At 38.8% G+C, this 13,546-nt stretch overlaps 2 protein-coding genes across 5 annotated transcripts in view; one reads left to right on the forward strand and one right to left on the reverse strand.

Annotated features, from left to right (window-relative positions):
* kdm2ba (lysine (K)-specific demethylase 2Ba) overlaps positions 1-5,839 on the reverse strand; it is a 16,148-nt gene extending 10,309 nt beyond the window's left edge. Inside the window, exons 1-2 of one of the 2 annotated variants that reach the window (XM_079896766.1) lie at positions 5,760-5,839; positions 4,544-4,592 (exon numbers count right to left, since the gene is read on the reverse strand). Coding sequence is in view for 1 of the 2 variants with exons in the window: in XM_079896765.1 (XP_079752891.1) it covers positions 1,099-1,155 (57 nt within the window). In the remaining variant the exon portion in view is untranslated. Of the gene's footprint in view, positions 1-1,098; positions 1,375-4,543; positions 4,593-5,759 lie in introns of those variants that run through there. The other variant, XM_079896765.1, reaches the window with a different exon arrangement.
* On the forward strand, positions 5,644-9,982 carry orai1a (ORAI calcium release-activated calcium modulator 1a). 3 transcript variants are annotated; one of them, XM_079896771.1, is made up of 3 exons: positions 5,825-5,900; positions 5,951-6,111; positions 9,345-9,982. In XM_079896771.1, exons 2-3 carry the CDS (start codon positions 5,998-6,000, stop codon positions 9,888-9,890), a joined length of 660 nt encoding a protein of 219 aa, XP_079752897.1. In that variant the 5' UTR covers positions 5,825-5,900; positions 5,951-5,997; the 3' UTR covers positions 9,891-9,982. The 3 variants fall into 3 exon arrangements, with proteins under 3 accessions (XP_079752898.1, XP_079752899.1, XP_079752897.1); XM_079896772.1 differs by lacking the exons at positions 5,825-5,900; positions 5,951-6,111 and adding an exon at positions 5,644-5,796; XM_079896773.1 differs by lacking the exons at positions 5,825-5,900; positions 5,951-6,111 and adding an exon at positions 5,708-5,785.
* Positions 9,983-13,546: the final 3,564 nt, after the last annotated feature.

Genomic DNA, 13,546 nt, shown 5'->3' on the forward strand with positions numbered 1-13,546 from the left:
AAGATGAACCCAGACAGGGGGCCCAAGAGCAGCCAGGCCTCCCCCTCCCTCTATTGTCCCCCCAAAAACACACACTTTGCTCCTCCCCTCCCCCAGTCTTCAACAGCCAAAGAAACTGTTTTAAAGATTCAAGACCCAGTTATACATCACAACAGGGATTAAGAGATTTGAAATGCACACATTGTTAGTGAGCACACGTGGCCTACTTGGTTCAGTGATATCCATATATGTGCATGCTACCTCACACCAAAATATATGTATGTCTATGTGTTCTATATGACTGTTATCTATACTGATTATGACTATATGACTGTTGCACAAATCAGCATGTTATGTTCACCTATGTGTACCTAATTCTTTTTTAACCTTTCAAATGGGTGCAAAACAAAAACAGTTTCCTAGTCTTGATTTTGTCTGCACTTGAAAACAACAAACCAAGCATGATGTTCCATTTCCTAGAAAACAGTTTAAGCAGAAATGCATCATGGGAAGGGAACTTAAGGGCAACACATGTCCAGTCATGCTGCTGCTTAGAGGAACTTTAGTCTTCCTTTAATACAGGTTTCACTCCCTAAAAACCCTACACATGTGTGAAAGTCAGAGTACATCACAACCCAAAAAGTACTACTATCTACAACATTTCAGTTCTCCCAACCAAACAAACGAGACAAACCAGTAAAAACCACATCCAAACACAAAGGTAAAGTGAAAAGGAACATGCTTTTTTCCTTAAAGCAAGTCTTTCTGAAGGAAGCATGCATGTGTCAAAGAAACCAATCAAAACTGATAGCTGAAGCTCAATGGAGACAAACAATAAGACAGCGGCTCAGTGGTGATACCACTCTTCTCTATTGTATGTTTTCTTTCCTGTCGCATGGAAACCTCTCCAGTCTTATTACTACACAGTCCTACACTGTCCTATTCCTAAGTGTTTCAGGGAAAGAGAAGAAAGATGGTAGGGAAGGTGAAGAAAGTACAAGGAAGTGGAGAAAAAAACATGCCTTGTTTCAAATGTGGGCATGGTGCTACGAGGAAGGGAACCTGAGAAGGCAGCTAATTGTTTGTGTGTATGTGGAGAAAGAGAGAGAGTGTGCTGACCTGTTCGGCTGTGTCCGAGTCGTAATCCTCATCGTCGGCGCTCAGTGACATGGCCATGGCTGCCTGATCTCATAGCCAGCCAGACAAACAGAAAATAGACATGGCTACCACAACCCCCCCCAATCACAGCCGCCCTCCGTCTCCTCACCCGATTTCCTTTCTCTATTCCTCTTCCTCTAACCTTCCCCAATGTCTCGCTCCTGTTTCTCTCCCTCTCTTTTCCTGTCTAGAACAAGCAGCTGCACAGGCACACACCAGCCTGCTATCTCATGCATATGCACCAGAAAAAGAAGACGGGGGAGAGAGGGCCCCGACTCAGCCAATCACAGACCACCTGGCGTCCAGTTACAGGCTTGCCTACAAAGAGCACACATTGTACTGTGTGGGTCTGGGTGGGAGATTGAGAGGGGGAGGGGCGGCACTGCTGCACACAAAAGGACTACTGACATTACCATGCGAGAGCAAGGTCTCGCTCTGCGAGTGATTCAGAGGGTCTGATGTTGTCTTCCTCTTACAAATACAGGAAGTTATCGGTTAACTTGGGTTTGATTGCTTCGGTCTAATGTGTTGCTGTGTTGCTTGCCTTTCTGCAACCATCAGTGCACGAAAGTCTTACACAGCAGTGAAACATGGTGGGGTGCTCATTTGAATGACAATGGTCAAATGCATCACATTTAAGGGCCTCTATTTCATTTAGGAAATCTCAAATAAGTCTAATTTAAGGAAGTGGGCTTGGTTTGGATCAGCGCATGCAACCCATTCTGCTGAATGGCAGATGTTGATGTTAAAATGGTAGATGTTGTTTGAACTAAAATACAACTTGTATTCATCAAATGTTAAGACTGAACACACCAGAACAACCTGTTCAACATCTTACATCTATTCAGAAACATCGGGCATTAGGGGAGGTCGGGGCTAGTTGTCACACAGCAAAATGGTTACATTTTAGTCATTTTGTAATGCGTTTTTGTCGTAATTATTTGTACTTTTAAAGGTTAATAGTGTTTGTATTCACTTTTATTTATAGTTTTCATTATTTTAGTACCTCAAGTTAAACTAAATGAAAATGAGAAATGTTGCCTTGGCAACTAGTTGAAAATAATTTTACATTTATTTTATTTTATTTAACATTTATTTTATTTCAAGTAACAGAAATGTTTTAATGGTTTTAGTTTTAGTTAATTATAACAACCTTGAACTAAATTCCAATTACACAACAACATTTGTTTTCTTATTCTGTGTAATTTAATCAAAACCTTAATTAGAATACTTGAATTCCGCCCTCCAAACTAAAATTCTAAAGACTGAATGGATGAATCATGTGAAAATAAATAGGGTTAATTATGGTATCATACAAACTCAAAAAATTTCAATTATAAATACAAGATTTATTGGCTAAAACAATGCTTCATTATTTTTGCATACTACATTTGACGTTTTATATTTTTTCCAATGACTGTTTCTCCAAACCAGTTAAGCGCAAACCCCACCCCACAATATATCAGGATGTGCTACCGAAGCTATAGGTTGAAGTTAGGCTGTAGGTGATGCTCCAGAAGGAAACACGATGCATTAAGAGCCGGGGGGAGGGGGGTGAACACTTTTGAACATGATGAAGATGTCCAAATTTGACTTATTTTGTTTAAATATAATTTTAATCATAATTAGTACTGCCCTTCGGAAGCAACAGAAGATACGTACATGTTTCCCGGAAGACAAATTAAGTACAATTTACCTTCAAATTCAAAAAGTTTTCACCCCCCGGCTCTTAATGCATCGTGTTTCCTTCTGGAGCATCAGTGAATGTTTGAACCTTTTTTAATAGTTGTGTGTTTGAGTCCCTCAATTGTTCCTTAGTGTGAAAAGATGGATCTCAAAATCATAGTCACTGCTGGAAAGGGTTCAAATATGCTAAATATTCTGGAAAACTAAAGAATTTGCAGGACCTGAAGGATTTTTCTGAAGAACATTGGGCAGATTAACTGCTCAGGACAAACAAGGGACTCAAGAACAACCATCACAACAACAAAAAATCCAATGTGGAACATCCAGGTAACAACACACAGTATTAAGAATCAAGGGTATGTAAACTTTCAACAGGGTAATTATTTTTGGTCTTGTGGACTATATATTTTCTGTAAAATATCTTATTCAGGACAGTACTAAAAAATAACATGCATTTTGTATGACCCCTCTTATTTTGTTAAAATAATTAACATTCTGCAAGATGTATGCACGACTAGAGGCCTACTAGCAATAGCTATTCAAATGTATTTCCAGTCAGTCGTTTCTAACAGGTGAGGTAAACATTCAAATTTCAGAAATGAAAGAACGCAGTCAAATTTAAAATAAAACTGCTTAAATTTCATTTTGATGAAGACAATATGCTACTGCATAATATTTTGCATATAACAACTACGTAATGGTGCAAAAAGACGGGGACTTTGAGCGCGTAATCGTTCGGGCGGTGCGCGCCGGTATAGAAGACGTATACGTGGGCGGCGGCTCTTGTTAGGTGTCCCATTCGCGCTAAAGTATCGGCCAGCGAAATGATCAGGGGGGCTAGGCATCCCATCACATTTACATCCATGAACTGACTGCACTAACCTGTCTTGATAAAGAACAGTTTGACAGACTGATTTAGTAGGCCTAGTTCTCCTGACCTCATGACGTTACTGGTGGTACCCAGATTTTCAGCCAGTCTCACTTCCAACTTTACTTTTAACTTCAACTGTTCTCGGAACAGCCTCAACTCTGCTTGGTTCTGTTCACTAGCTGGGGTGGGACTTGCCATTTTATTGGGCCACTCTGCTGTCTGTCACTGACTGCTGAAATAATTCATAACAATCGTACTAAACCATTTTTGAGGAGGGGAGAGACTGAAGATATTTGGATAATTCTTATTTTACATTTGATGACTTTATTAAATTTATGTTCCTGAAAATGTAGATTTTTCAGTGGTAGGCTATCTAAAAATTTTAACCACTGGCCAGTGAACGTGAAAATAACAGAAATTCCTAAAATACATAATTAGGCCTTTTTAAAATGTGAAAATAACTGAAGGAAATATCTATTTGCTAAACGAATTAAGCCGTCTAATTTGACTCATATTCTTTTGGTTACTCTACCCAAAGTTTTTAAAAATTACAAATGCAATGAATTTACAGGTATCAGCACTCAGTATCGGCAAGTACCAAAAATGAAAGTATCTGTATTGGACTTCTGGAAAAAGGGCTATCGGTGCATCTTATGATGGTCTTACTACAAATACCACCGTGGATATAATGCCAAATTGTACATTTTAAAAGCAGATGAGACATAAAACCTCATTTTAGTATCTTACACACAACAGCATGCAGTAAAGCTGCTATATTTTGCTGTGTACTTCATAATCAGTGGTAAAAACATAAAAAATTAAAATAAAAAGTTGAGGAAGAGAGATTACCTTAATTATTCATCATACAGATTCCTAATGCCATGTTCAGATTCTGCACCTGTTAGAAAAACAAAATAGACATTGGGTATAAGAAATCTAATAAGGGTTTTAAACTTTTTTTTAATTTTATTTTTTTATCTTGGGACACTCATTTCAAGTGGCCAGAGGGATTTTGAGCCATTCCTCTTCAAGATCAGTGGCCAGGTCACTATGTGGTGCTGGTGGAGAAAAACATTTTCTGAATTGCTCCTTCAAAACACCTCCAAGTGTTTCAATAATATTCAGATCTGGTGACTGTGCAGAGACTATGGGAGATGTTCAACTTCACTTTCATGTTCATCAAACCATTCTGTCACAAGTTTTGCTGTGTGTATTTGTTGCATTATCATGCTGATACACGGCACCACCTTCAGGGTACAATGTTTGAACCATTAGGTGCACACGGTTCTCCAGAATGGTTCGGTAGTCCTTGACAGTGATGCACCCATTAAGCACAGTATGGGAATGCCATGATATTGCAACCCAAACCATCACTGATCCACTCCTGTACTTCACTCTGGGCAGAAGAGGTCCAGGTGTTAAGCCTCTTTGGGGCGTCTCCACTCCTTAACTAATACAGATGTGGGAAAGACAGTGAAGGTGGACTCATCAGAGAACTATACATTTTCAAATGTTGTTGGCACCAATGAAACAAATGTTGTTTGGCATCGGCATGAGTAACCAAAGGTTTGGTTAATATATCTTCCTCTTTCAGACAGCTTCCACTTGCGTCGACAGTTACTCCTGTTGGATGTGGTTTGTCCTACTGTACGTGTTGGTATACTGACATTACCCTGGATACCATATCTCTCAATACACCACAAAGACTTGCTTTCCTGGTCGATGAGCCAGTGAGACACACAACAACAATTTGTCCTCTTTTGAATTCCGATATGTCTCCCATTTTGTTGTGTGGATTGCAATATTGTATGCACAACTGTGCTATTGCTCTGCTAATTCTACCTTCACGCTCTGCTCTTACTGATCGAATGTAAAATCAGTGAAGATTGGCTACCAGATTGACCAGCTCCAACAACACTATATCAATATGGCCAACTGGCCAGTGTTTGTTCGCCCCTGTCTGTGTCTGTGTGTATATACTCCCTGCAGCAACATAAAATCAATTGTAGGACATGACAGTTCAAATACAGCATGAAAAATGTTTTGGACTACACATCCCACAAACCGTCAGCTGCGCAGTGATCGTCAACGGTGTGTTGTGGGTAGGTCGACTTGTAGTTTCTCGTGGAGCAGGCTGTAGAACAGGGTAACTGGAGTTAGTCATCTTACAATCTGAGTAAATCACATCGGGTTGAAGGGCTCCGGGAAACGTACGAAGGGTAACCAAGAAGATACAAAGGCGATATCAGATTATTTAAAACATAAAGTTTCATAACTTTTGAACTAACATCAAAACGCGCGCAATGAGTTCTAACGAGCACTCACTTCAAGCTTTGTCATGGAGAAAACTTTACTTGAGTCGAGCTAAACTTAAAGCGACCAGCAGAACCTCTGCCCTGCTCTCCGGCTTTGCTATGGTGAGTAAATAAAAGTCATTACTTAACACTTTGTATGTAAAGGAGAAACGTACATTACTCGGAAGCCTGACAAGGTTTTCGGAGTTATAGCGTTGTAATATGACGCGTGACATGTCAATCACTTTGATATGCAAACGACACCTGTCATGGATATAGCGTAATCAGAGGGTAGATAGTTTAGCCTTTTACACTACCTTGTTAGTCTTACTTCGACATAACTCGCAAAAGTGTTAGTTGGTGGTGCCCTCAGTGGTGGGGATTTCGATTCATTCCATTGATTCGAATCTTTTGAATCAGTTGACTAAAATGATTCATTCTCGTTCAACGATTCTGTGGCCCTTTCTGTACTTTACATCGGTATGCCAGTGTGTGCGTGTGTGTGTGTGTGTGTGTGTGTGTGTGTTAGGGATATTGAATCATTCACTCAATCGATTAACTTACCTGACGATCTATGAAGCATCATCCTGAACGAACGTCGTCGTTCAGTCATTCTCATTTATTTGATCGTTTAAGCTGTCATGAGTTCATACAGTACACGAAAGTTCATGAAAAGAATTTTCTTTTAGTGCTGCTTCGAAAATTTAATTTAATTTAATTAATTAAAAGTTAATTTAATAGATTCATTTAAAACACCAATTAATTTATAATCAAAACACCCCTATATTCAATTGACATGCCAGGCTTAACTAATTTGTTTAGGCTTTTACCACAGTAATTTTTCGGTAATCATGGTAACGTTATACACCAAAATTATTACAGTAATTGTTGCAGTAAAACAAAGAGGTCTTGACTTTCATAGAGAACTTGGTATTGACCACCAGTAATATCAAAAAAGAAGAAAAAATATTAAACTTCTTAGAATGTTGAGAGGAGGCGTCATATTAATAATTATGATTGTAAAGAAGTTCTAGCTGTTTTAGCAATAGTATTTAGTCAACAACTGCAGTTGCGGTGAACATTAGTATTTAGTCAACAACTGCAGTTGCGGTGAACATTATTATTTAGTCAACAACTGCAGTTGCGGTGAATATTTATAAGGGCCCCAATATCTTCACTGTGACAGATTTCCGTTTACTGGAAGATCCCTTGCAGAACATTACATCATGGCAACAGGAAATGTGCTTCCTTTGACAGTGTTGTGTTAAGAAAACTGATAAAAACAAATGAAACGTGAAATATAACTGGATACTAAGTAGAAGTAGTTCTGTAATCATTTTACACAAAATTCCCTTCAGCGATTGACTGCTAAACTAATTGTGCTTAATGTGGACAATTAGGCGGTATTATAAACATTACGCCATGAATTTCTGTAAAGTTGTTTTGTTCAAAGCACTATACAAAGTTGGCTTGACTTGAAATTCTATTAAATTTGTTTTTATAAAAAATTGACATTTGTGTTTTAGATGAATACAGCTATTCCCAGATGGCATTTAGAGTTTTTCACAATACACAACAACGTTTTGCCTTAGTGCTTATATAGAAATGGTGACCCAACACAAAATTTGTTCACACAGATTAATTTACACTGAAAATCTGTAGAGTTTGAATGCAACACAGCCTTTGGTCACAATGACGAAAGAAATGGGAAGCATTGTCTCTTCTCCTTTAAAAGTTGATAAGCACATTTATTTTGTTCTCGTAACTACCCTCGATCCACCTGAGAACCAGAAATGTTTTGCCGGGAATGTGTGTGTAAAGTGGCAAAAGGTGTAATATTTTTTCAGAGGGCGATTATTGTGCTTGAGCTTATTCTCTTTATAAGCGCTCAGCACAGGAAATGAAGGTACTAGGAGTGGCTGGAGGAAACTGCAGTTCATAAACGTCTGTCTCTTTACAGATCGGTGCTATTGACTTGGAAACACATTTTCATATCTGTGGCTGTGAACTTGTGCTGCTTTCTGGCCTCATTCATGGACTTGTGGTCTGTGGTGTTTTCAGAAGCATGTGAAAACCAGCCAGGCCGTATTTGCAAAATTAAAATGTGTCGGCCATGCCAAATCCAGATCCAGACACGTTGAAACCGTTGCATACAAGCATTAATGTTTTAATCTAACAATATCTGATAGCAAGGTTATTATACTTAACTAAAACCATGAAAAACATTATTGTTAATGAAAAAAAAACTATATATTATTATTTTTTTGCTATCAGATATTGTTAGATATTGTATAAGAAATAAAAAATAAATATTTAAAACAAAATACTAATACAAATGACAAAAACACACAAACGTACTAAAACCTTAACTAAAAAAAGGTTTTAAAATAATTAAAAAAATGTATAAAAACTATAATAGTATCTCAATGATACTAAAATAACGCTGCCATGTAATTTAATTTAGTACTGTACTACAATAAGATTTGGTTATATCCTTATTTCTTGATGTAGCTTATGCCAGAAATAAATCTGTCAATAGCCAATTCATGTAAAACAGTTGGTAAAAAAAAAACTCATAACTATAGGAACATTTATCATTATAATATAATTACATGAAGTTACTTCAAAGATGTGCATATGGTCTGATGTATTAAGTTTTTCTCAAATTAAGGTTGGGACACACCAAACCGACGCCAAAGAACTAGCGCTGATGAAAGCCGACTGTGTTGTCGCTGCGTCGGAAGAAAAAGATCAGTGCTTGAACACACTGAAAGGACTACAGGCGACTGACAACTAACACACGTGTTCTGCGCTTGAGTGTAAAGGAGATAACCGTCTAATTAAGATATACAAACCATAAACAAAGCATATTTACCATTTTGAAATCAATCAATCAATCATGCTGATCAAGTTCTTTATTCCACTCAGCTCATGTTATTATGAAAATATTTGTGCATTCGATTGCTCAGGTAAGATGAGGTCAAATTAGATCAGCCTTCTGTCTGTGTGTGCGTCATGACTTCTGTGCTCGCTTTCACTTTTGCTCTTATTCTCGTGCACTGACACATTCGCTAAACTGAACAGCCAATCAGAGTTCTCTCTCTCACCGACGGCCTGACGCCAATTCAACATGTTGAACCTGCAGAAAAAAACGGCCGCTCAAAAAACGGCCCCGATTTTGCCAGACGGCTTGGCGTCCCTGGTTTTAATTGACAAGTTTATTGAATGTGTTTTTTTTTTATTGTATCTTCAACTTATTTTTTTTAATGTTCTAAGCATCAATCAAACAAAACTGAATGAAGTTTTTGCTTAAACCATTTGTTGAGGTCTTATGTTACCAACTCATGTGTTTTCAGGTAGCGATGGTGGAAGTGCAGTTGGAGAAGGATCACTATTACCCTCCTGGCTTATTGATTGCTTTCAGTGCCTGCACAACAGTGTTGGTGGCCGTCCACCTCTTTGCCTTGATGATCAGCACATGTATCCTGCCCAACCTGGAAGCCGTGAGCAACGTCCACAACCTCAACTCCATAAAGGAATCTCCACACGAGCGGATGCACCGTCACATCGAGCTGGCCTGGGCCTTCTCCACCGTCATAGGCACCCTTCTGTTTCTTGCAGAGGTGGTTCTTCTCTGCTGGGTGAAGTTCCTTCCTCTGAAGAATATAGATCCTCCCCCGGAAAAGAATAATACTAGTATGACCCCGGGGGAAGCCGCAGCAATCGTCTCGACCGCCATCATGGTGCCCTTTGGCTTGGTGTTTATCATTTTCGCTGTGCATTTTTACCGTTCACTGGTCAGCCACAAGACAGAGCGGCAGGACGAGGAGTTGGAGGTTCTGGCTAAAATCACACAGATGCAAAACCAACTGGATAACAGGGGAGAGGCAAATTTTCCTTAGTCTACGTACAGATGAGTCCTTGTTCTCACACCAAACACTTTCCCAAAATATGGAATGTTGTCACAGATTAAAGGACACTAGATGGTGGGAATCAGGGATTCTGCAATATGTTAGTATCGCAATATTTTGATGCCTTGTGTTTTTCTTGTTAACATACAAACCTTGATACAGATGGGGAATCTGACATTTGTAACACCACGCTATTGTAACCTGCCATCATCTGCTCGGCCACAAATAATAGTAAGAAACCATTTTGTTTCAGATACAAAATTCCTTGCTGCTGTTGGCTGTTTAAACTTGTTGAACTTTTCATTTCGCTCTCAGCACTTTGGATGCTTCCAGCATAGAAAGTGTCAGTCAAAACCAGTGACAGTTACTGAAAAGTAATAAACATTTTAAAATGTAGGCTTTTTTTTTTTTTTTTTTTTTTTACATCTTGAGTCAGTAGTTAATTGAATAGTAAAACCAACATGTTTGCCAGAGCTGTTTGGTTATTACAGTTCAGTTTCCGTTAGGCCAAATTGTTATATCCAAATGCATAGTATCCTTTAATAATGTTTTTCAGTATTATGATAATAGATTCATTTTCTTATCATCTTAATTGCATAATTGTTAAGTCCAAATACCAGTAATGCATATAAGTCTAAATATAAGCACACTGTGGGACAGTTAATTGAAAATGTGATTAATTGGCTCAGAGATTTACCCTGAAAGTGATTTAAAAAGGCTTTTCACATTAAGCTTAACCCCACATTATCTTGGCTCTAAAGCAAGCTTTTAACCCCAGGCAAAGAAAAGTTTTACACTTGTAATTAAGCAGGGTTAATCAAATTAGTCAAAATGTAGAATTGTGACAGAGAATGCGACAATTGGAGTGAAACATTGGTTAATAGGTTTGGGTATCATTTACATTTTTGCGGTTCCAATTCTGCTTATCGATTCTGATTCTTACGATATCAAACTTATTTATTCTGTGTCTTTTTGCAAAACATTCTGTTGCAGCTGAATACCTTGAACAGAACTTTTGCCTATAAGCCAGGGACACACCAACGACGGGCTGTTTTTTGAGCGTTGGCCGACTTAGTTTTTTCGGTGTGTTCCACACCGTTGGCTCTAGTCGGACGCCGTCTGGGTTTTTTCATTGAGTCGTCGGTGAGAGAGAGAACTCTGATTGGCTGTTCAGTTTAGGGCAATTCCACGCAAAACTGTCACATCCATAACGCCAACACAATGCCATGGTATTTAGTTGGCGTTATGGATGTGACAGTTTTGCGCGGAATTGCCCTTTAGCGAACGTGTCAGCGCACGAGAAGAAGAGCAAAAGTGATGAAAGAAAGCGAGCACAGAAGTCATGACGCACAGACAGAAGGCTGATATAATTTTACGTCATCTTACCGCGTGAATATTTTCATAATAACATGAGCTGAGTGTAATAAAGAACGTGATCTGCACGAGTGATTGATTGATTTCAAAACGGTTAGCAAGCGCTACTTTTTTATGGACCTGCAGTCTTAGTTTCGATCTCCCTTTTCGAATATAGATGAATATTTCTGCTTATATAGACGGTTTTCTCCTTTACACTCAAGCGCAGAACACGCGTGTTAGTTGTCAGTCGCCTGTGGTCCTTTCGGTGAGTTCAAGCACTGATTTTTTGCCCGCCATATATGCAGGCGACAACACAGTCGGCTTTCATCAGCGCTAGTTCTTTGGCGTTGGTTTGGTGTGTCCCTACCTTATGGTTTAACAAAAATACCACAGGAAAAACAAGTACTAACTAATATAAATTTCAAACATTATTAAAGACAAGTAAACAATCAGTAATAAGATAAGAAAAAATAAACAATTTAGCAATAGCACAAAAAAAAACGCTGAACAGATTTCAGGTAGGCTACAGAAAAATGACTATTTAAATTGTAATCAAATGTAAAATAATGACTGCTGTCAAATCGATTCATCGCATCTAATATAAAAGTTTGTTTATATAATATAGCTATGTGTTTATATTATACAGCAGCAGTTGTGTTACACCGTGTCCTTACCAGACGCGATGCGATAAGATTCCAACGACAAATAATTTGTCTGTCCACACTAGACGCGACGCGACTGCGAGATGTGTCAAAATCAATCAAAACCAATCAAAACCCACAGCCAATCAGAACAGCGTGTGGGTGGAGTCTCGCGGCAAGTGCACAGCACCAGAGATCAATCTTAAGTAGGCTACATAATCAAATACACAAATATTACACCATTTAAACATTATTAAAAATACATAGGCTACTGAGTTACTAAAACAATCTTTGTCAAAGAATACACTTGTTTGTTCACAGTTTGAACCTTCTTGTTTAATTACAAGATCTGAGGTGAATTACCCATTGTTGCTTTTAAAGCTACAAAGCTGGGAGCACTAGATATTCAAAGTCACATTGCATGGTTTTAACATTAAAGGGGAACTATGGAGTTTTTTAGCTTAATTTACCTTAACTGAACAGCTTCAGAATCATTGGAATGGTTATATTACTTTTTTCGGGTTGAATGGTGGCCGTCTCGCTTCCCCCTAGCGCCTGTGAGCGGAAAAACCACCCTTGCAACTTATCGGTATCACGTGATATCAGGTCTCACGAATTGCTTTACGGCACTGCACACATACACTATCTAAACATTTATATGCGAGCCTTCTGTGTATCATACATACCTCAGTGGACATGGCTCCGTGCGTTCGCCGGCTTCTTTGAAAACAAATGCACATGACCAGCGGGAGAAGATGGGAGGGGGGAGAGTCGCCAACGAGTTTTTACGACAGTGTTGTCAAATATCTACTCCGAAGCTGTAGGGGGAGCTCTATAGAGAAACCTGCGAGCAAAAAGCGAAAATTGACAAAACTGCATAGCGTTGCTTTACATCAGAGAATGTCTAATAAGGTGAGAAGTTTCACTCTCACTACACTTCCGGCTTCTGAACTGGTTGCAGTTCCACTCTGATTCCATATGAGGGCGCTCACAGGACGAGTGCAGAATGAATGGAGGTCAATGGCAGTATACCCCTCAAAATCCACTTTTCTCAGGATATAATTTTTTGTCTAGTAATTTGAATGTTGTATTCGAAAGGAGATGCAAAGAAATTACACATTGCTGGGTGTTAGATTTTTTAGAGTCACTTATTTGCTTTAAAAAGTCTTTCAAAATGTCATTAGCAGAATGCTAGCGTATTATGGGCAACAACAACTCAACCTGTAAGAAATCAAAACTACATAAGTACTCGTTCATTCAACTTTCGACCTAAAACCCATGTTGAACTTGCAAAATCTACAATCAGATCTGAGATTTCTCAACGGCAATCGGGTGAAAGAGACAAATTTAGCCGTCTAGCCCCATTGACTCCCATTAATTTTGTACTCATGGCGATCACCCCCAGTGGAACTCTGGTGGTACTACAACCAAAATTCGGTACAATAGGGCTTAATAGGGAGTGGGCAGGCAGGCTCTCCGTAGACGGGCTCTGTTTACATAAAGCACATAAACAGTCCCTGAGATTATCATTGCCACACTTTGTGTTTGTTGTTCCAGCCGCGACATCACAGAAAAATAGAAATTGTTTCTGAAATAGAATCGTCGCCGTCGCGGCTGATTAGCATAGAAATAAAACATAACTTTTATTGC

The sequence above is a fragment of the Squalius cephalus genome, assembly GCF_949319135.1.
Source record: "Squalius cephalus genome assembly, chromosome: 16".
Classification (NCBI taxonomy): Eukaryota; Metazoa; Chordata; class Actinopteri; order Cypriniformes; family Leuciscidae; genus Squalius; species Squalius cephalus.

Excerpts from the sequence above, each read along its gene's own strand:
- orai1a (XM_079896771.1), top strand. The coding sequence starts at position 5,998 with ATGAGTTCTAACGAGCACTCACTTCAAGCTTTGTCATGGAGAAAACTT. Across the intron at positions 6,112-9,344 it reads TGCTCTCCGGCTTTGCTATG|GTAGCGATGGTGGAAGTGCA; the intron begins GTGAGTAAATAA and ends ATGTGTTTTCAG.